The sequence below is a fragment of the Labrus mixtus genome, chromosome 18, assembly GCF_963584025.1.
Source record: "Labrus mixtus chromosome 18, fLabMix1.1, whole genome shotgun sequence".
Classification (NCBI taxonomy): Eukaryota; Metazoa; Chordata; class Actinopteri; order Labriformes; family Labridae; genus Labrus; species Labrus mixtus.
The window spans coordinates 17,998,402-18,018,926 of NC_083629.1; the positions used below are offsets into that span (position 1 = coordinate 17,998,402).

Sequence of the window (20,525 nt, forward strand, 5' to 3'; positions counted from 1 at the left end):
TATGAAGACATTTGGCGTTAAGATCAAACTGTGTTATGTAAAATGCCTCAACATGATTCTTTATTTGGAGAAAGGTGTGGATATTCATTTAAGAGAAATAAATGCATGCTACTCTCTTTTTACACTTTATTTTCGCACATGTTGCATATTTACCTGATGATCTTACACATATTTACCTGATGATTTCATGCACGTTCTCCTGTTGTATACATCTTCTAAAAAAATCTTCCTCTTTTGGGACCAACAGCAACTTTAAAGTAGAACAAGGCAGAAGCACAAACATGTATTTACTCCTCCATGTTTCTTCCATCCTCCAGACAATGAGGAGCTGCTCTGCCTGTGAGATCAATTATGAGAAAAACAAACACTTTCACATGAAACTAAGCTGTGATATAAACAGGTACACGGCCAGCTTCAGCATGCAGCTGTTTGCTGAGTATAATCCTCAGAAGGTAAATACACGAACCAACCTGCAAACCAGAGAAAAGGAACACAATTAATACCAGATAAAAAACAAGTTTCTGAATAATAAGAATAAGTATTGTATCCACAATATAAGCCGATCTTTTGTGCATCTCCAAACGGTTCACTAAATACAACCAGAGTTATAAATTCAGATAGTTGGAACAGTTTGAGTGAAATGCAATAAGACTTGAATAGAAGATGATAAAATACGTTGGTTTTTTTTGGGGGGGGGGGGGGGGGGGGGGGGAGAACAGTCTCATTTAAATCATGTAATGGAGGCCCAAGCTGCAGGAAGCACACGTGTTGAATATGATTATTTACAAAATGTTCCTCAACCATTAAATTATAGTTACGCGGGGCATAGAGGCCATGTGACGAAAGTTATGCTTGCACATTTTTGCGCATAAGCCGTGAAGGCAGTGGACGCACAGCATGCTGTGAAATATTATAACACACTCAACGAACTGTGCTGTGAATCAGGAACATTCAAATCACATCCTGCAGTTTAAAACAAGCACCAAAAGACATATTCGGGGGGTTTTCTGTTCTGCCAGGCAGGTTAAATCTGCATCTAAACGCGCATATATTGCTTAATGTCTGCAGCAGATTATGATGTAAAGGCATGCTGTCACTCTGCGCAATCTGTACAGACATGTCAGATCAGTGTGAGATGAGGCCATAAGTCAGCGTGTTCTGTCTCCTGCAGAGAGCTGCAGCCGGAGCTCCGAGTCCATCGTTACACAATTTGTCTGACAAGTGATGCGTTGCCTTCACGGCCGGTTTGAACAATTCAATTCGACATGGACGAGTCTGGGCTCGCGAGCTCAACAGGCATGTGACAGCCGTGCAGTCTGGAAATCATTATTACAAACAAGCAGTGCTATATACGTCACATTATTATTATTATTATTTGTATTATTATTATTATTATTATCATTATAGTTTTATTTGGCATAATTATTGCATATTGTTTTGACTGCATGGTAACTTAAACCCTACTTTCAATCAGTTGATTTAGTTACTATTTTTTTTTCGTTATTTCTAACGGCGATAAACGTCCATATTTTTACACTCGTTGTATGATGTCATTAATCAGATGAACTCGGTGTTGCAGCCGCAGCGTCTATAATAAACCGGACAAAAGGGTGGAAGGTGGCCGCTCTGTGTCAAAAAGCTTGAGATGGAGCAGTTTGCGGAGACCTCTGATCCCTCACCACTGACCTTTTGTTATTTCAGCCACCGGAGAAACCTCAATGGAAACAAGTTGAGCACGTTCCCCCACGGTAAACATTATCTTGACGCATTAGTGGCCTGGGAGCTAAGCAGGGTGAGCAGGTGGGGGCACGAGCGGCGATGAGGAGGTACATTGGTTTTAAAAATGACAAAACTTAGACCCCCAGTGAGTTATAATCCATCATTTTAAAAGAGATGTGTCCACAAAGGCTTTAATCTACGCTTCCGTAAAAGGCCTGTCTGCTGAGGGTATAGCACGCGCTGTATTCTGTCATTTCAGAGATTTCTTTGCCATCCTGAAAAGGTGGGAAAACTACGCAAAACACTAGGCCAAGTATGTTCCCCCCACAGTCTGAGGCCTGCAGAGCAATGCGTGCTGCAACAAATACTGAGGCACACTTTGTGTACAATTTCGCCCCTTCGGTGTTTAACGTCAGCAGAGGGGTTTTCAACAATATTGCCTTAATTGCACGGCTGTGCACGAGCACTGTTTGATGTTTACATGCACGTTGATCCCTTTAGGTTGCACGGAGATGAAGGTCAGTCATGCACCGTGGCCTTTTTAAAATATGAACCGAGAAAACGCAAAGCATGTGTCAAAACGGCGAGAGGGCGAGAGAGTGAAGGCGCAAAGTTATGGCGTATGTTTGTTTCTCGTGTCGGAAAGCAACAAATCTTACTTATTGCTTAAGTGGAGTTTCTGTACAGCACGTGCATTTATTCAAAAGTACAACAGTTTGATAGAAGCGTTTTTTTTAAATGTTGTTATACAGGCCTAGAGTCTGATCGTTAATTATATAAAAGTTAACATATAAAAGAGCTCTGGATGCTTTTACGTGTAATTGGATAACAAAGACAACATTTGGCCTGACCCGTGCAAAGGCTTACTGCAAATCAAACTGGCTTTCACGTTTAAATGGGAGATTGAAAATAATTGAGCATATAAAAACACCTTGAATTCAAATGATCGTTATATTAATTTCTAAATAAATCACTAAAATGTTGTTCAAAATTGGCACAAGAGAATTATCTGCATGATGTTGCTATTTATTTTTTTAACTGCAGGGCCAGATAAGATTATTTCCAAAAGGTTCAACATGTTCGCCCTTTCTGTCACTTCATTTTTGGAGCATTATGTGTTGTTTTATTGGAATATTTTCCCTTTATTTTTCACACAGTATAGAAGACGATGCTTGGTGCGTTATGGAGATTTAAAAACGTGAGAGAGAGAAAAAAAGAAAATCTAATGTGACAATCCTTGAGCGCACTGAGATACAATTTACAAAAACATCACACTGCCAATTACATCACTGAAAACCAATCATTCATTTCCTCCCGTTTCCGTAATGATGCCATTTAAAAGGTCAAGATGAAGGCTGGTGAAGTGGAGCGTAAAGCCACCTAAACTCAGGGTTTCCACCTTTTTGTTTTCATAACAGAAATGTGTATGGTTATTTTATTTCTAAAGGTTCAATCTTTGACACAAAAATACATTACAAACAGATTAGAGGAATCAAATGAGATGTATATTTTTAATTGTAAATTATTAGATTTGTGCGTTTTTACGAAAATACTTCAATTGTGCCAGGGTTCATGGTTTCTTTTGATATTATCCAAGTGGAGCTTTTTACGCGTTATTTATTCATGGCAGCAGAAAAAGGAGGAGATCTTATCCTAAATCATGATATCGCATTATACTCACCCTATCTGTCTCAATAACAAACGTTTTCATGGTGGTATATCCCAGTGTTTTCTGATGGGAGACAGCAGGACGAGGAGAAGGACGGGGGTTCGGGGGGGAACTCGGTGGACTTGTCATGTCAAACTTTTGGACCAATAGGTGAGCGTGTCTGTGCATTCTTGAACGTCCATTGGCGAGCTGAGCCAATCAGCGAGGGAGAAGCGCTGGAAGTCCGGCCCCCTGATTTCAACAGATTGAAATGTAAGCCTGTCTCCAGAGCCGTCAGGAAACAGATCGAGAATTTTGTCCCTCTTGTTCCTTATCGCACAGGAAGATTTCTGTGGACGCGGTTTTGGACGGTGGACACGCTGGACGCGGAGCAGGACCCACGCAGGAGGCACACACCGGACACCGTATTCTTCGTTTGCGGCTTTAACACGATGGGTGAGTGCAAAGTTGGATCGTTTGTTTTTTTTGCAGCAGTCATCGGTCCAACGACCAAGGTGGTAAAAGTCTATCGAGATAATGTCTGTGTGAGATGTTTTGACGGGTCGGATTTACTGCTGATCCGAGTGGCAAGAAACAGGCAGACTGAATTATTCCATGTGGCTGTTACGCACGAGTTTTGGCGTTGACCACTGAACATCCGTGTGAAGTTTACCCTGTGTGCACGACAGCTATCAGTCAGCTTTATGTTGGTTCTTTTAAGTCAAACGTCATATTTAAGTCAGCGTGATAATTTCATGTTTCAGAGTTTACTCTTTCATTGTAAAACACTTAAAGCTAAAATAATACTGTGCGTAAAGATGCACTATTTAAAATAAACTATTAAAACACATTGAGGAAAGGCGATCACAAAAATGATAGGAATTGAAATAATGCAAATAGAAAAATGGTTAAACAGTTATTATATTCCACTGATTTATTTGTATATTAATGTAGGCCTATCGGTAATTGTAGGCCTATTTATGTGCTTGGTTTAACCCGGGTTGCAGTGGTGGGCCCTGGTTTGGTTACCTAATCGCTGTCTCATTGTTCTGCCCTTGTGTGTGTTTGTTTTTGACACCAGAGCCAGCCTTCGGTGAGGTGAACCAACTCGGCGGGGTTTTCGTGAACGGCAGGCCGCTCCCCAACGCCATCCGACTGCGGATCGTGGAGCTGGCCCAGCTCGGGATTCGACCTTGTGACATCAGCAGGCAGCTGCGCGTCTCCCACGGCTGCGTCAGCAAGATCTTGGCCCGCTACAACGAGACCGGCTCCATCCTCCCGGGGGCCATCGGAGGCAGCAAGCCGAGGGTCACCACACCCACCGTGGTCAAGCACATACGGACATACAAGCAGAGGGACCCGGGGATTTTTGCCTGGGAGATCCGAGACAGGCTACTCGCGGACGGGGTGTGCGACAAGTTCAACCTGCCCTCCGTCAGCTCAATCAGCCGGATCTTGCGCAACAAGATCGGGAATCTGACCCAGCAGAGCCAGTACGAGTCCGGCAAGCAGGCGCCTCATCCACCGCCCCAACCAACGTTACCCTACAACCACTTATACTCATACCCGACCTCCAAAGTGCCCAATCCCCCCGGCATGCCCACCCTCCCCGGACACATGGCCATGCACAGGATATGGCCCTCGTCGCACTCCGTAACAGACATTCTGGGGATACGGTCTATTACAGAGCAACAAAGTAAGCATGGCAGCATGGAGGGCGGTTGCATTTGTTTATTGCAGTGCATTTAAACAAGTTTTTGAAGGCGTTTGCGCGCAAGAGTGCAAATGTGTGTGTGTGTGTGTGTGTGTGTGTGTGTGTGTGTGTGTGTGTGTGTGTGTGTGTGTGTGTGTGTGTGTGTGTGTGTGTGTGTGTGTGTGTGTGTGTGTGTGTGTGTTTGGAGAGAAAGTGGCTTTTTATTTCACTCTGAGTTCATTAAAGGCCTCTAAAATAACAGTTTTAGCATTTTAAAACTCTTTGGCCTCTTTAGAGTCAGAGCTTGACCTGCCTGCTGATATTGATTTGAGAGGGAGGCAGGTTAGGTCAGAAACAGATGGTCCGGCTTGCAGTAATAATTAAGCGGCGGATGTGGAATATTAGAGGGACAGCGGAGGGGAAAGGCGGTGAGATGAAGTGCATCAGAATGAGGTGTGCTGAATGTTTGCCATGAGCTGCAGCCAGACATTTTGTGCAGCAGGTTTCAGGCAGAAAAAAAGCTCATATTAGGAAGTTTCTTTCTTGGTGCATGTGTGATGTTTGTCGTTCAACATGCAGGTATAGAGGCCCTCATAGCTTTGGCTCGCATTCAACGAGACCACAACTGTTTTGGAAACAGTGAAACAGGATCCGGCATAAATCAGTGTTAATGGTCGGCTCGGTGTTGTGAAAGGGATTTTCTGAGAGCTTGTTTTCCAGGAGAAGGAAGGGAAGCGCTGTCAGTGCGTTAGCAAAGCGGGCCTTGCTGTCAGGATTCATGGGCAGAAACACGAAAAAAAGCTTCTCCTCTACATTTCCAAAGCTACGAGTTAACCTGATTTAAGGGTAATCTAAACAAGACAAACGCTTAGCAGACATCCACGAGAAATCAGGTGTTTGAAAGGCTGCCTTTATAAAGGATGTATTTATCTTCTAAATATTCAGAACATGTTAGTGGCAGATTTATTTTGTTCATTTGAACAGCAATGTCGACAGTGTATTTAAATAAATGTAATAATTGAATATTAAGGAAAATTAATTTAAAATATGTGTAGGATTAACAGAACAGACTAGTTTACGTTCTTTTTACGCGCATGAGGACACATTGACTGACATAATTGGACATAGAGTAAAACAATTGTGTGCCAGAAAAAGAAAAGCTCTGTATTGATTTAAGCTTTGGTTGGCCTGCTGTTCTCGTTGTAAGCGATGGGGTCTGTGTATTATATGATATCCATCACTCACATAAGGAGGGACACGGTGAGCGTAAATCTAATTTGTCCCGCACAGGAAGACGTTATGGTGGGTTTAAAACGTCCCCTGACCCATCGGAGAGTCTTGCCATCTCCAACTGGGCCTCAAACATGAACTACAACATTTCAGTCTTAACAAGTTTATATATAGATCTAAGCACGTTGAGAAAAATGGAGATAATTCCACTTCTTTTTCCTCGAAGTTTTTATTGTTATTTTAGTCAAGAGTCTGAACAGGACAAAATGAGGCCTGCTCACATGTTTGGAGAAAATGACTTGAACCAGAGAAAATATGTAAAACTTTCAATTTAGGAAGATATGATTTAACTCTTTCAGTATCACATGATGTTAAAATAGTGTTTGATACGTACACTGATATTTTTATGAGAGGTAACATGAATTTCATGCTTTTCTTAGACATTTTACGCACAAGCGAGCGCATCAATGCGTGCGCAATTTGTGCGTAAACATTCACACATAATGCAGCTTTGGTGTACCATGCCATCGGGTTAATTGTCTCGTGCAGCCTGGCTAACCTTGGCCTGATGGGTGTGGGAGCAGCAGCGGCCTGTGCTGTGCAGTACAACTCTTTTTTTCCTAATCCAAAAAAAAATCTCCCCTCTGACTTTCCTCTCCTCTCTCTGTCTCTTCTGCCCCCCAGTTAGTGACAGTCCATCCTTTCCCAGCACCAAACTAGAGGAATGGAGCGCTATAAAGAGGACTAAGTTCCCACCAGCAAGCTCTGCACTAGTCAATGGCGTGGATAAACCGCATTTAGAACCTGAAGCAAAATACACACAGGTAAAAAAATAAAATAATGGACACCTTTTATTTTTTGGAACTTAAACAAAAGTGAAAAAACTTTATCTAGACTTCTGCGGTCAGGCTTCACTGAAGCTTGGACTATTTTATAACATTTGAATCATTTTGTGGTTAGGAGAGTTCCCCCTTTTTACAGCATGAACACGCTCCTTCTACTGGCTTAGCAGGCAATAATTTCTTATGTTAATGTATTATTATTTATTATTCTGGCTTCACAAGCTGCACTTCCTATACGTCCACTGTGGTCAGTGTTTTTAAGAATCGTCTGGGTGTGAATTATCTCATAATTAGCAGGTTAAATAGTTTTGGATCCCCCAGATCCTCTCTTGGTTCTTGATTTCCAGCTCGGGTTGGTGGCTTTTAAAAAAATAATTGCAGCGTTTTTAACACTCAGAAATTGGCTGGATTCAACAGTCAGCGAAATAAAGTAAAGTCTGTTCTTGGTTTCCTGTTGGAATATTCTCGCTTCTCAGGCCCATATTTCGTATTATAACAGGCTTTAAGTCATGGCATTAAACTTCATAGGAACACTGACCACTGCAGAATTTCTCTTGTTAAGGTCTAATGCGACATCTACAGTAATACAGCAGCTGATATTTAAAGGTTTCATATAAAACAATTGCCGTTCAGGCCTACATATTCGGGACTTTGATTATGGAGCACTGAGTCGATAAATCAACATGAAATATCGCAAATAAAGCAAGATGAATGCAACTTTCATAATATTTTAGAGTATTTTAAAATGATCTCATTTATGATTATTACATACATTTACGTCTTTATTTTCAGTCCATATTTTATGTAGGATTTTTTTCGGAGGGTCTACAATGCTTGCGCGGGCGTGTACGCTTGTCTCTGTTATATCTTACAAGGTGTGCAATTCGCGATAAAAATAAAAACAATTTCATGCGGCGTATTTTTATTTTGCCTTTTCATCCCGGGGCAGTTTTCATGGTCATTACACTAGTTGTGAGATTAGCAGAAGTTGCAGCACGAAGTGGACACAGTAAAGTGTCTGAGCCAAAGAACTAGAAAAAAAAGACACAAGTGGGCCATTAAAGGCAGAAAATAACAACTCTATAAATTACAGAGTTTACTGCAGGAAAAACAAAGCATGGTAAAGCGAGAACTCTGACACTGAGGGTTTAAACAGGCAGCTACAGCTGAGATCTGATGTCACACAGATCTGCTCTTTCATTTGTTAGTGACAAACAAACAGTCAAACTCTAAGATGTACACGAGTCGAGCTGTTGCTAAAATTCACTATTTTCTGGCACGCTTAGCTTACACTTAAAGGACTCGTTCATATTTCTTTGTCGCTCACTGCTTTAGTGATTTTAGTCGTTTTATTTTGTTAAATCAATCGTTTCACTTTCAGGCCAGAAGCTGCAGTAATGTGGCCTGTAGACGCTATGCAGAGGGAACAAGCACCCATGGGACTCTCAGGTGTTCCTCCAGAAGAATAAGATGATGAGGACCATCATTAAAAACAAATATTTCAGGTTAAATCGCGAGCTCGCAGCGCGCGCGGCGGCACGAAAGTGATACGTTCAAGTTTCGATAAAAAAAAAACAAAAAAAAAACAGTTTAGGCTTCTTCAGAAATAAAATAAATAATCGTTTTTTTTAAAATTCGCTTCATTGACGTGATTTCAAATAGTCCTATTGTCAAGTTTGAATGATTTCTTTGTTACATAAACAAAATGATCTCAGCGTGACAAAGTGAGTTCGCGTTGTAATTATTTGTCCGAATGACGTCATGCTTTTTACATTGTTCATTCAAGTCTAATGTTACTTTAATAAAAAGGCTAATTTAAAAAGGCATTAAGAAAGCCAGGCAGGTAGAAAATATGTAAATATTTTAAGAAAAGATAACATTCACCTAAGCTTTAATATATACTTTTAAAATGATCAGATTTAAATGATAGTTGTGTAATTTGTTAATAAGGCTTACATGTTGTTTCCTACACATGGAGCCTGTTTAAATATTTGCCAAAATAAACAATTTAAATGCTGTTTAAGCAAATTTTTACTCTTTCTCTAAAATAAATAAAACATCTCAATTCTAAGATAAACTGCCTGTACTGTATATAAACACTTAGTTTAACAGTGTATTACCTTCATGTAATGAGGGAAAGAATTACAGGTAAATCCAAACAAATGCTTCAGTCTCACTCAAGTTGTCTGCCATAAAAACATCCTCGTTTTGTAAACCCTGAACATTGTGTGGAATAAGTGTCAGGCACTGTTGTGGTCATTTATAAAGCTGGAGTTAGTTCGGTTCTTATAGTGGAGGGAAAGTGTGTATATGTATGAACACAGTATACACATACTGTATGCGTATATATGTGCTGTATAGCTGTGTGTGTTTGTGTGTTACATGTGGTGCTTTGTTTTACTGGATGATGTGATAATCGTTGGAAAATGTTTAGCTTGATTATCTGATTTAAATGAAAGACATAAATCTTAAATTTAAGATTTACGTCTTCAAACAAAATTATTGTTTTAAGACGTGTATCATAGCCGGTGTGTCTTTCTGTAAAATAAGTTTTAGCATCGTTTAGGAGAGTGAAGACACATATCTACAAAAACATAGACAGACACTCACTATGACACCCACAGTCACCCAACACAGACCCACAGACACCCACAAAACCAGGTTTCTCTCTATGCTTATGTTGTATAGGAACCACAAATGTTAGCTTAGAGGATATTTTTTCTTTTATTTCGTCAATGAAAGTGAGTCAAAGAAACGGAGGTGATCCAAATTTAAAAAATAATTCTCAGTCATCTCAGACCACCCAGGATCAGAAAATTCGGCCTCCCTGCTGAAAAGCTTTGGTGAATTCCTCGACTTAACTCCTGTCGCTGTGCCAGAAAAGCAAAAGCCCATTCATGCTCTGAATGCAGCTCGCCTCCTTCTCTATCATATTTCTCCTCTTCCTGCGCTTTCACTCTCAATCTCTCATGACATCTGTTTTGTGGCGCCCCCCCCCCCCCCAACCGCCCTGTCTCCCATCGTCTGACGTGGTACATCAACGCCCGCCGAGGAAAACGTCCACTTTTTTTTAAGGCAGAAAACAAGCCTCACAGACAGACGGGCAACCACACATGTATGTTTTTTATATGTTTAATATGCTCCAGGGGCATGAGAGCACATAACTGATCAGTCATACTTTCATCAGAATTGGGAAAATTGTTTTTTTATGTGGTGGCTGTGAAGTAAGGGTTTAAGTTTCTGCTGTTTATAATTGAACCTACATCACTGTTGCTTTCACTTTAAGCTTTTTTGCTTCCAAACTCAGCTGATTTAATAATGTTCCTGAAGCAAGTAAATTACTTTTTTTCACTCTGATGGAAAATGACAGATTTTAAATGCTCAAAACTCAGATATGTAAGGCTGAGAGTCATCTAAGCAGATTTTCTGCTATGATCCACTTTTCACTCTTTTGTGCCCAGATGCCAAACACAGAAGTGCTTCTGCTCTTTAGAACATCTCTTTAAGCTTTCCTTTCTTCATGGTCAGCTGCTTGTGTGCAAGATCAACAAATAATGTGGAATTAATACTGCGTCTGTGTGAAATAATTTACAGTTTGCGAGAAAAAAAAAAACGTGTACATGTTTAAGATGTTTTTTGTTTTTTTTAAATGCAGGAAGCCTTAAAATTAAGTTATTAACAAGATCACCGTAAAGCTAACTATTCAACTTACTGCACAGTTGTTTTCACTCACAGCTTTATTCTGGAATATATAAGTTTTGAATATTTATATACACTGGAAAACAACCGAATGAGACGGTTTGAATCTATAAAGTTAAAGCAGGGCCCCCGAACATTAAGGTGAATATTTTTTCGGTACACCTGCTAAAATGGTCATTTATAACATCTTTTACACTGATGTGTGACAGCTTACTAATAGTGTTGAGTTCACTTTAAGCTGTTTTCTTCAAAGCTCAGCTGCTTGTGTACGGATCTACTAATAAAGCAGATTTTTTACATAATATTATTTTAATGGGAAAAAAAATCCCTTTTTAAAATGTTGGAATTAAAGGATGGATTGGAAATTCTTAAAATTCTTATTCTTTTATCAGTAAGTGAAAAAAGGATTCAAATATCAAGGTTTAACATCTTACACAGATTTTTTTATATGCTAATATTCATACTTCTGTTCTTTTCTCCCCCTCCAGACGCAGAGTGGATTGCCCACAGTGAACAGCTATGTCACAGCACCCAGCATCCATCCCTACCACCCAACCACCCAAGTGTCACCCTACATGGGGTACAGCGCCACCACCTCGGCCTATGTGACCGGACCCACATGGCAGCCGGCCAGTGGCAATGCTCTATCTCCCCACAGCTGTGACATCGCCGCCCCGCTGGCCTTCAAGAGCATGACAGCCGGCCATGACACCATCCACCATGTCACCGCCTCGGTGCTGTGAAGACTGATGATGAAGGAGGGGGGAGGAGGAGGGAGAGAAGGGGAGACGGCGAAGACAGGAGACGCCAAGTCTGTCCCCTGTGGCTTTATCCAGCCTCCTCTCTATGAAGGACTCGGCCCCAGGACCCATACTTGTGCCGCTCTGTAAGAATCCCCCTCCTCCACCTCCTCGTTCAACACACGAGGAATAAAAAGTCCATCCATTTTTACAACAAACTTGTGTGAAAGAACTTGCAGGACAGGTGTAATCTGAAGTACTGATGTATGACTGCTCCTCCATCCATCAACACATCCTCCTCAGATTCTTTAACCGCACACTTCTGCGAAATGTCTTTGGGCAAAACGGGGTAAAGTTCAATTTCATAAACAATCAGAGAAGAGGGGGTAAAAACTTTGCATTAGTGTTTCAGGGTTCTTCATAACAGCTCTTGTTTTTATATGTTTGTAAGCTTTGTGTTATTGTGTTATGTTTTGATAAAACTAAGTGTCTTATGGAGCGTTGTTTTCCCACTTCTCCAAAAAATGCAGCCCATGCTGGAGCTCCACAGAGAAGTTTTATTTATTAGATGTAAGGTACGTTGAATGAAGTGCAATTAGCCGTACAGAGAGCATGGGGATCTCCACGCACGTTCAGACAAAATTGGCATCTGTCTTATGTTGGAGCGGAGAGCATTAACAATTGATAAATGTTGCACAATGAAATTGAATGTATCTAATTAAATTGTTTGGCTGTTATTGGTCTTTTATGGAGTTTTGCAGCTTGTTTGGGGGAAACCCTTTGTTTTCATTCTCTGAAAATAAGCACCATGAGAACTAGAAAATATTCATCTTGTCTCTTTTTTGGCAACTGCAGCATTGTTACACTCAGGGTATTGTAGCCTTTAGGCCTGTTTTACATGAGCAGGAAACTCATTTCCATTTTTTTAAATGTGCGTGCTCCTACAAGGCCTGAACGTTCTATTACCGAGCTTCACGGCTCACTAGTAAAAAATTTCTCAGAGAAGAATTGAGACACAAAAAGATCGTTGCCACAAAAAGCAACTCAAGTCATTTAAATACTGTCACCTATCACACCTAATATGGTCCTTTCTGTATTTATGTTTTAATTGTTTTCTCTAAAACAAAATATTGATTACGGATAATTAATTAAATATGTTAGAATCTAATTTTCTTGAACCATCTTATGCTTTTTAAATTGAGCCCATATTCAGGCCAAAATGTAATAGCCTTATTATAGAACAGGAGTACAAAAAAACTCTGATGAAGATGTATACATTTTTATCATTAATGCATTTTTCTAAATTAATCCATTAAGTCATTTCAACTCGATGAAAAGCTGCTTTCTGTAAATATTTTATGAGGGGAGTCTAATATTTTTCATATGCTTTGTAAATAACAGTAAAGGTCTAACATGATGGAGTATAACTTCAAAACATTTTGAAGCGGCTTAAGTTATAAAAATAAAAGGATTCACTCAGATGTAGGCGTGTGTAAAACACAGTAAATCAGATCTTCACTGTTGCGTTAAACGTTGAAATTCGTGTTTCGGGGACTGCCAGACTCCTGGGGTGAGGTGGAGTCCGCCGTGTGCATCCAGAACGCCACAAATAGGCTCATTGGCCTGCGGTCTGAAAGGTCATCAGACATGTGACCCAAAAACTAACCTCCAGCCGCCACAGCAAGGCCTAAACAGGGCCTGTGAGGGCCAACTCAACATGTTCATTACAAAAGAAAAGCACACAGCCGGGTTGACAAATGACATGTTTGTAAAATGATGCAAAAATAGACTGAAAGTTAGGGGTGGGGGGGTGTAGAGTAATAAATTACGAGTGTGTCTGGCAAGCCCTGTCTAGCCCTGCAGTGGAAACCAGAGATTGAAACAAATGAGGTTGCAGCAGAAGTGGATTAATAACTTGATAAAAGTGCTCACCTGCTCTCCCTGCTGCTGAGGGTTCAGAGAGTGGCTTGCTATAGATACGGCCCCGTGTTTCCATTCCTGCAGCATAAACAGCCCCTGCATGTGACAGTGTCAACAGTCCTCCCTATGCAGGGGCTGATTTGACTTGGAAAGCACTCTTCCCCGCATCCAGTGGTCACGGACCGTTGCTCAGGGATGGTAGTGTTTCTTTGACCGTATGTGAACCACATCACAGGGACGTGATGATCATACACTCTCTGAAACCAGTCAGCCAGTCCTCACGGCTGCCCCCCCCCTGCCCCCTTTACCATCCACCATCCATCACGTACAGTAAATGATGGTGAACTCTCTGAGTGGCATGAAAGAGTCGTTACATGCTCTTGTTTTTTACCTCAGCCCTCCACACAACAAGGACAAACAACTTTTCCTTTCAACTAGGCTGCATGAAGCGAGCCTGTCTCCTCTGACTCACATAGAGAAATTAAAATGTGGTTGTCTTAATGACACCAGTATTTAAAAAATAAGAACAATGTGTTTTCTAGACGGGAGGAATCGCTTCTTCTGCTCTCCTAGTCTAACATTGGTCAGCCTCATGGAAGCCAGGGTTGTTCTTTAAAAAATAGGGGTAGACACGTGTTTATAATTAATGATGTTGAGTCTGACTTCAGTGTCATATGGTTATCTTTACTTCTCCACATGCAATCAGAAATAAGACAGCCATTTCCAGAGTAACACAGAGCAGAGCATGTAACGCTGGGTGAACACAATGCTCTGTGCATGTTCCTGCTCAGTGAACATTTGTGAAAACCAGATGAGAACATCCAGAGTATTTTCTTAATGCCTTAAAACAGCAGCGCTGAGCACACAGGTGAGTCCGACCTCTCGGAAAGAAAAAAAATCAACTGTCTGGTTCAATGTACTTGGTGTGTAAGCATGTGCAGGGGCGTAAGGCTGGGGGGAGAGGGGGGAAGGGGAGCGGGTGTATAGGGTAAGTAAGATCAGCCAGGCACCGAATGCATAACATTTAAGCCTAAATATAATCAAAACGAATGAGTAAATAAATTCATCCCCAATCATTGTGCCGATTAAGATGCTGTTTTTTGAACCAGGCTGTAAATGTGTTCATATCTGATTTAAAAAAATTGTATAAGTCATATTTTGGGGCCTTTTGCCTTTATTGGATAGGACAGCTGAATTGGCAGCTGGATTCGAACCCCCAGCCGCTGCAACAAGAACTATAGCCTCCGTACATGGGTCACGTGCCATAACCAGTAGGCTATCTGGTGCCCCTAAGCGGGCACTTTAATGTGGGTGTTACTGGGACTTCCAAGGTTGTTGCAACCATCCTCAAGTGGACACCCAAGGAACTGCAGTTCTTTACACTTCCCTATTGGTTTCATGTTACAACCCCAGAGTTTGTCGTTTTGTGTTTTCTATGACAGATTTTCAGGCTGTTTTTTTTACCTACTACATTATGATTATGAAAGTTTAAGAAAGAAGTTTAAAGTTATTAATCCGGTTGTCTTTGACTCCCCCATAGACAATCTGTGGCTAATGTGGCTTCTCTTGATTCTAGGTTATTAAGTATGGATATATTTGTGTACCATGCCAGGCCAAACAATGATATCAATAATATCACATCATTATTTGGTTAGAAGTAAACAGCACATTTCTTTAAACCATGACACTGGTTTTGGAGTGGTATTCAGTTTTTCTGCACATTCAGACCTTCATGCATCAGAGTCGAAAAGGGAAAGAAAAACCGACGTCTTAACATCTTTTGATAGAGTCATGTTCAAATAGCATGGTCGTCAGTGAAGCTGAACTGAACTGTTCCAGGTGAAGATTTGTAACAGACATGGACAGGGTTTTGAAGAAAACAAGGAGAAGGGAGACTTTTCGGCTGAAGATTTACAATGATTGTGGTGCGCGGGGAATTCAGGTAAAGGGTGTCTCTGTTGTCTCGGCTACCAGCAATGCACGGGGGCACACGTTGCAAGTTGTCAAGTATAATCACAAACGTACACATTTATCACTCTATTACAGAAAGGACACAGTAAATGCTTACAATTCCATTAGTCTGCAGGCTGCAGTTGTGGTCTATCACCTCAGAACCCCCCCCCCCCCCCCCCAAGGGAAAAAACCACGAGCCGTTTACATTTTGGAGAAGAGAAACTCCCACATTAATGACGAGTGTCAAATGCCAACGTGGCTCAGTACAAGAGACTACCACATAAGGCTAAGATGATCCCACAGAGCAGCCTAAGGCGGTGCAACAGGTGTGTGTGCGTGTTTGCATGATGTGGGTGAATATTTGTGTAAGATAGACGGGCAGAGGGAGAAAAGTTGGGCGCTGTGAGCCCCCCCCCCCCCACCCCAACTCAAGTCCTGCAGCCACATTTGCATTTCTTGAGCTTGTTGTTTTAGCTTGCACTAAAGCTATTTTCACTCACCATCTCCCTGATAGAGAGGAAAAGAGGCTGCCATCCGGGTTGGCTAATACGGCTTCTACCGCTGACAGGTTCCCAAACAACAAAGTGGTACGATGTGGGGGAAGAGAAGGGGGAGGGTGGAGAAGTGGTAAACTGAAAGAAGGTGATATGCCTTTGTTAACACTCAACATTCAACGACACAACGGGCAGTTACATGACAAGGCTGTAGCCACAAAGAAAAACTACAAATCACCATTAGTCTGGACAGAAGAAAGGCGATTCATGGATGCAATTTTCTAAAAATCCTCCAGATACATCAAAAACTCATATATCGCATTCCGTTAAACACTAATACATTTTCATGGCAGAAATGACTCCAACGTATTTAGTTTTTGTCATTTAAAGTTGAAAAAATGAAAATGAAACTATAAGATTTTGGGAGTCACTCATGTAACTATATTTATGATTATACCAATAATTTAAATACACTGAAATAAAAAAATCTGGAAGGCTTTTTGTTGGTGATGCACTATTGAATTCAATATACTCCAATCCCCAAAGATGAAAAAAAAAACTTGTGCTTTATAAAACCCAACAACACAACACTCTCCCACACACATGCATGTCCGTGTACAACTGCATACACTCACAGACACACACCAAGTGAGGAGTTCAATTTGATTCACTTTTATTTGTTACTAACACATACAATTCATTTCCTACAAATGCTTATAAAACCAATAAAAGCTTGAAAAAATACATTTTATATGAGTTCAAATTAAAAGAATTTCATGAAAATATCTGTATTTTTTTCTATTAAGAAAGTTCTGCAAAATGCCTATTTATCAGTGTAAAGGAAACTGTAATAACACAGGATTGTTATCTAGAGTAAGGCTCAGTGATGTGGCTGTAAATGAAATACTATCAGTTTGTATTTGTGCGTAAAGACAGGTGTGTGTTACACTTGTGCTGCAGTAGATGCACTGTGTGCACTGCAGCTGAGTTTAGAGACTGCCCCTCAATGATCAGTTTATATTCAGAGATAAAAGTGATGTTTCCACTGAGTCCAACAGAGCTCTGCTCAGGTTTGAATAAGAGCAAGTGAGACTCATTTGAACTTGATTAGAGCTTTTTTTGTAATTTCACATGTATGCTACTGTATGTTATGCTAAAAACTGTTGTGATTGTGAAGTCCACATGGACTGAGTGTAACAGCTCGGGATAAGCCAAGCAGAGCTGACTCTTTAACTTGTTTCACACTTAAAAAAACAACTCTCATACTGCTCATGATTTAGGACTGTGTGGGTGGGTTTTGCTCAAATTTGAGTAATGTAAAACAACTCCACAACTGTCATTAGATTAGGATTCATATTTGTTACATTTCGATTTATCGGAAGACAAAGGTATATCACGTCACCCTGTCTCTAAAATGAGCACAGCCTACTTTAAACCACAGAAAAGATTTTAGAAATTAAAGCACAAAATACATGAACCGTTCATGTAAATTAATCCAAATTTGCAGAAAACGTAAATTGATTTCCCCTTACTGGTGAGTCATTTTTTCTATTCAAACTGTATGTTCTATCTTTTAAATAATGCAGCTGTTTTCACTACTGATGAACTATATGAAGATGTAGTTTTCCCTTCTGAAAGCTGCATTTTAAAGATGTTTCATAACAACTTATTGAAATGATGATATGGTATTTTGCAGAGTAGGCTGGTGTATTTAAGATAAAAAGAAAAACAGGTAATGAAACTACTTTGGTGTGACTTTTTTTTTGGAGTCAGAAAACAACATCTTAACTGAGGAATAATCCGTAAGGCACTCTGTTGGTTGTCCTTTCTCCTGCTGATTGTAGTTGTTACCAATTTCTCTGTAGCCATCCAGACACATACTCATAAACCAGCAGCATCACCGCTCCACCTGAAACAAAAAACAGAGCCAGTGAATAAAACTATACTTCAAGAAACCATTAGAGCTGAGAATAAGGATCATGTGCTCTTAAATGCTAAAACAGAGGGCTACACTGCATGATATATTAAATTACATGGTTGGACAATTTAGGAAAGATTTTTTTTTAGGTAATCCTAGTTTAAATATCTTTATTTCAATATTGCAAAAAACGTCAGAATCACAATGTTATGATGGAGTGGGAAGTATATAAATGTTGTATTTAAACACTTAATTTATGTCTTTGAAATCTTGGAAATAATTCAAAAGTTTATGGGCATAAAAATAGCATTCTCCCATCTAAAAATATCCAAAAAATGAACCCCTTCATCTGTTCTAAAAAGCTATTTCGTGATCACCAAGACAGTCTGGATACGGGTAGAAAGAACTTTTCCCTTTACCTGGTCCAAGCCTCATTATCTTTGGCACCAACCCCTTATAAAGTGCCAAATACCTACAAAATAAGAGAACAGGATGTTAATCATTTACAAAATACAATAGTTAAGTACAGCAGGATGTGTGTAAAGGCTGGAGTGTGTTGGTGAGTTCACGCCTGGCTGTCTGTCTGCTTGCATGCCTGTCTCTCACCCACTCAGGTACATACAGTCGGGGTCTTACGGCCAATGTTGGCGAGGACCTGCCCCTTAATGCATTCAAGGTGATCGGTGGCTGCCTGCCTCTGCCTCGTGCTCCCTGTCCCACTCCCTGCCCCCGCCACTGATGGCGTTAATAAGGCTCGACCCACTTCCTCCCTGGCCCTCTGTCTGATTAGATTGACCCGTGGAGCGCCGCTCGGCTCGTTAGGGTCTGCTTAACGACGTCTCCCATAGGGACCACTAATTAGCTGGGACTGTGTTGTGTTAGAGCAGGGGGACTGGATGTGGCGGCGGGGGCACCCTCCACGCACCCCTGCGACGACAACGTTTCAGTGGCGTTCCTGCAGCAGCCCCTGAGGGCTCCTGTGTCCACTAACTACAAACATGTCGCTGGCCCTTGTCTCGCGGAGCCGCATGGGGGGGGAAAGTGGATGGCTGAGGGCAATTGCTAAAATAACATACATCATTCCTTGAAGCTTCCATTTAGAACCGTCATTCTCTGAGGCTAGAAAATATGTTAGCGTTTACTGTACAACTGACAGACTGCAGAAATGTATGATCACACATGAGGGGGAACACAGCCCGTGGTGTAACGTCACTATTTGGATTCCGGTCATCGGATCACAGCTTTGCATCAAGCTGCTCATTCACTTCCACTGTTGTTAGTGTAGGAAACACACACTGCACAATCAAACCCTGCTAACTTGTAGCTGCAGCTGCTACATTTGTCTTTTCTGACAGCCTGCTTGGCAGATTACCAAGAATGAATTGCTAACAAAGCACACAAAGTGCCTCATTAATTTTTTGGATGAACCGGTGACAGTGTTTTTGAATTTTCTCGTCATATCGCTCTCTCTCTCTCCCCCCACCCCCCCACCACCCCCCTTGTTCGTACCCCTCCTCCCGGTACACCAGTGCCATGGTCTGGAAGCAGGTGCGGTACTTGATCTCTCCGGGCACAGGCTGGGGGCCTTGGATGCGGCTCTTGGCTACGTCGAAGGGAATGTTCACGCAGGAGGAGATGGTCCCAGACACAAGTCCGATGGTGAACTTTCTCATAAACTCAAGTGTCGGGTTCTGGCAAAGAGGAGGGAATACAGGATTTAGAAAAACAAATGCCACTTTCCTGTAAACAGTTCTAGTGTTGGAAGAGCTCCTTTAAAAGCATATTTCTCTTAGCCACCAATTACAGAGAACAGAATTCTTCTAGAGTAAATGCACATTGTACAAAGACATTTTATGCTTCTTTATCACAAAAAAAACAACATTCATCACATTTAGTCATACACACATGCACATCCATAACAGTTATAAAAAGTTATAAAAAGAAGAGGTGTATCAAAAAATAAAAAAGGATAATACTGCACCATGATTAATATCCCTGAAACACAGCTCAACTACAAGAGGAAGAAATATTGTTTGGTCGACTAAAGGTACTAAGAGAAAGTTTGTCAGACTGCTCTACTAACTTTAAAATTAGCATTTAATAATTTCCATAAACAACTTTTAACTTTTGAAGAAAAAAAATACTATTGAAGAAAGTATATTCTGGGCACGCCTTTGTAAGAAAAAAGGGGTAGGGTGGGTCATAGTAAGTTCAATTACATCAGAAAATTTCTTCCTTCTATGGCCATTTTTTTTGGGGGGGGGGGGGGGGGGGGGGAATTTCAGCCGTTAACGGCACAAAAATGGCAAAAATGTATTTGAAATACTTCTACACAAATATTCATCGCTGAAAAATCTAGCTAAACTGCAAATTTGTCTATATGTATTTTGCTGCTCCCTAACACAGAATATTTCTGCAGTGGGTTCAGGTGTTAACAAAATGACGGCAGACCTCATAAACACAACTTTCGAGCCACCGAGAAAAGCAGCATCATGACACTGACAAAACAAATAGAGAGACTTTGTGTGTGTATAGAAATGTAAGCAAATGTGAGGGGGAGCACGAGGGGGGCATGTGCATATGATTGCAAAGCTGCCATGAAAGCCCTGATCATTTTATGGTAGCGGGGGGCAGATTAGTGCTTCCTGACTGCGGTGCCGCACTCTGAT

At 41.0% G+C, this 20,525-nt stretch overlaps 3 protein-coding genes across 5 annotated transcripts in view; 2 read left to right on the forward strand and 1 right to left on the reverse strand.

The window, feature by feature from the left end:
* Window positions 1-20,525, forward strand: part of crip2 (cysteine-rich protein 2) — a 517,344-nt gene that overhangs the window by 69,544 nt on the left and 427,275 nt on the right. The window lies entirely within an intron of this gene.
* On the forward strand, window positions 1,616-12,323 carry pax9 (paired box 9). 3 transcript variants are annotated; one of them, XM_061063138.1, is made up of 5 exons: window positions 1,616-1,748; window positions 3,710-3,823; window positions 4,449-5,063; window positions 6,975-7,114; window positions 11,320-12,323. In XM_061063138.1, the coding sequence occupies exons 1-5, from the start codon at window positions 1,646-1,648 to the stop codon at window positions 11,572-11,574; spliced, it is 1,227 nt and encodes a 408-aa protein (XP_060919121.1). In that variant the 5' UTR covers window positions 1,616-1,645; the 3' UTR covers window positions 11,575-12,323. The 3 variants fall into 3 exon arrangements, with proteins under 3 accessions (XP_060919121.1, XP_060919123.1, XP_060919122.1); XM_061063139.1 differs by lacking the exon at window positions 1,616-1,748 and adding an exon at window positions 1,766-1,826; XM_061063140.1 differs by lacking the exon at window positions 6,975-7,114 and having other exon boundaries at window positions 1,619-1,748.
* slc25a21 (solute carrier family 25 member 21) overlaps window positions 16,595-20,525 on the reverse strand; it is a 96,049-nt gene continuing 92,118 nt past the window's right edge. The window contains exons 9-11 of the mRNA XM_061062971.1: window positions 19,366-19,547; window positions 18,276-18,328; window positions 16,595-17,847 (exon numbers count right to left, since the gene is read on the reverse strand). Of these exons, the coding sequence (XP_060918954.1) occupies window positions 17,786-17,847; window positions 18,276-18,328; window positions 19,366-19,547 (297 nt within the window). The 3' untranslated portion in view covers window positions 16,595-17,785. The remainder of the gene's footprint in view (window positions 17,848-18,275; window positions 18,329-19,365; window positions 19,548-20,525) is intronic.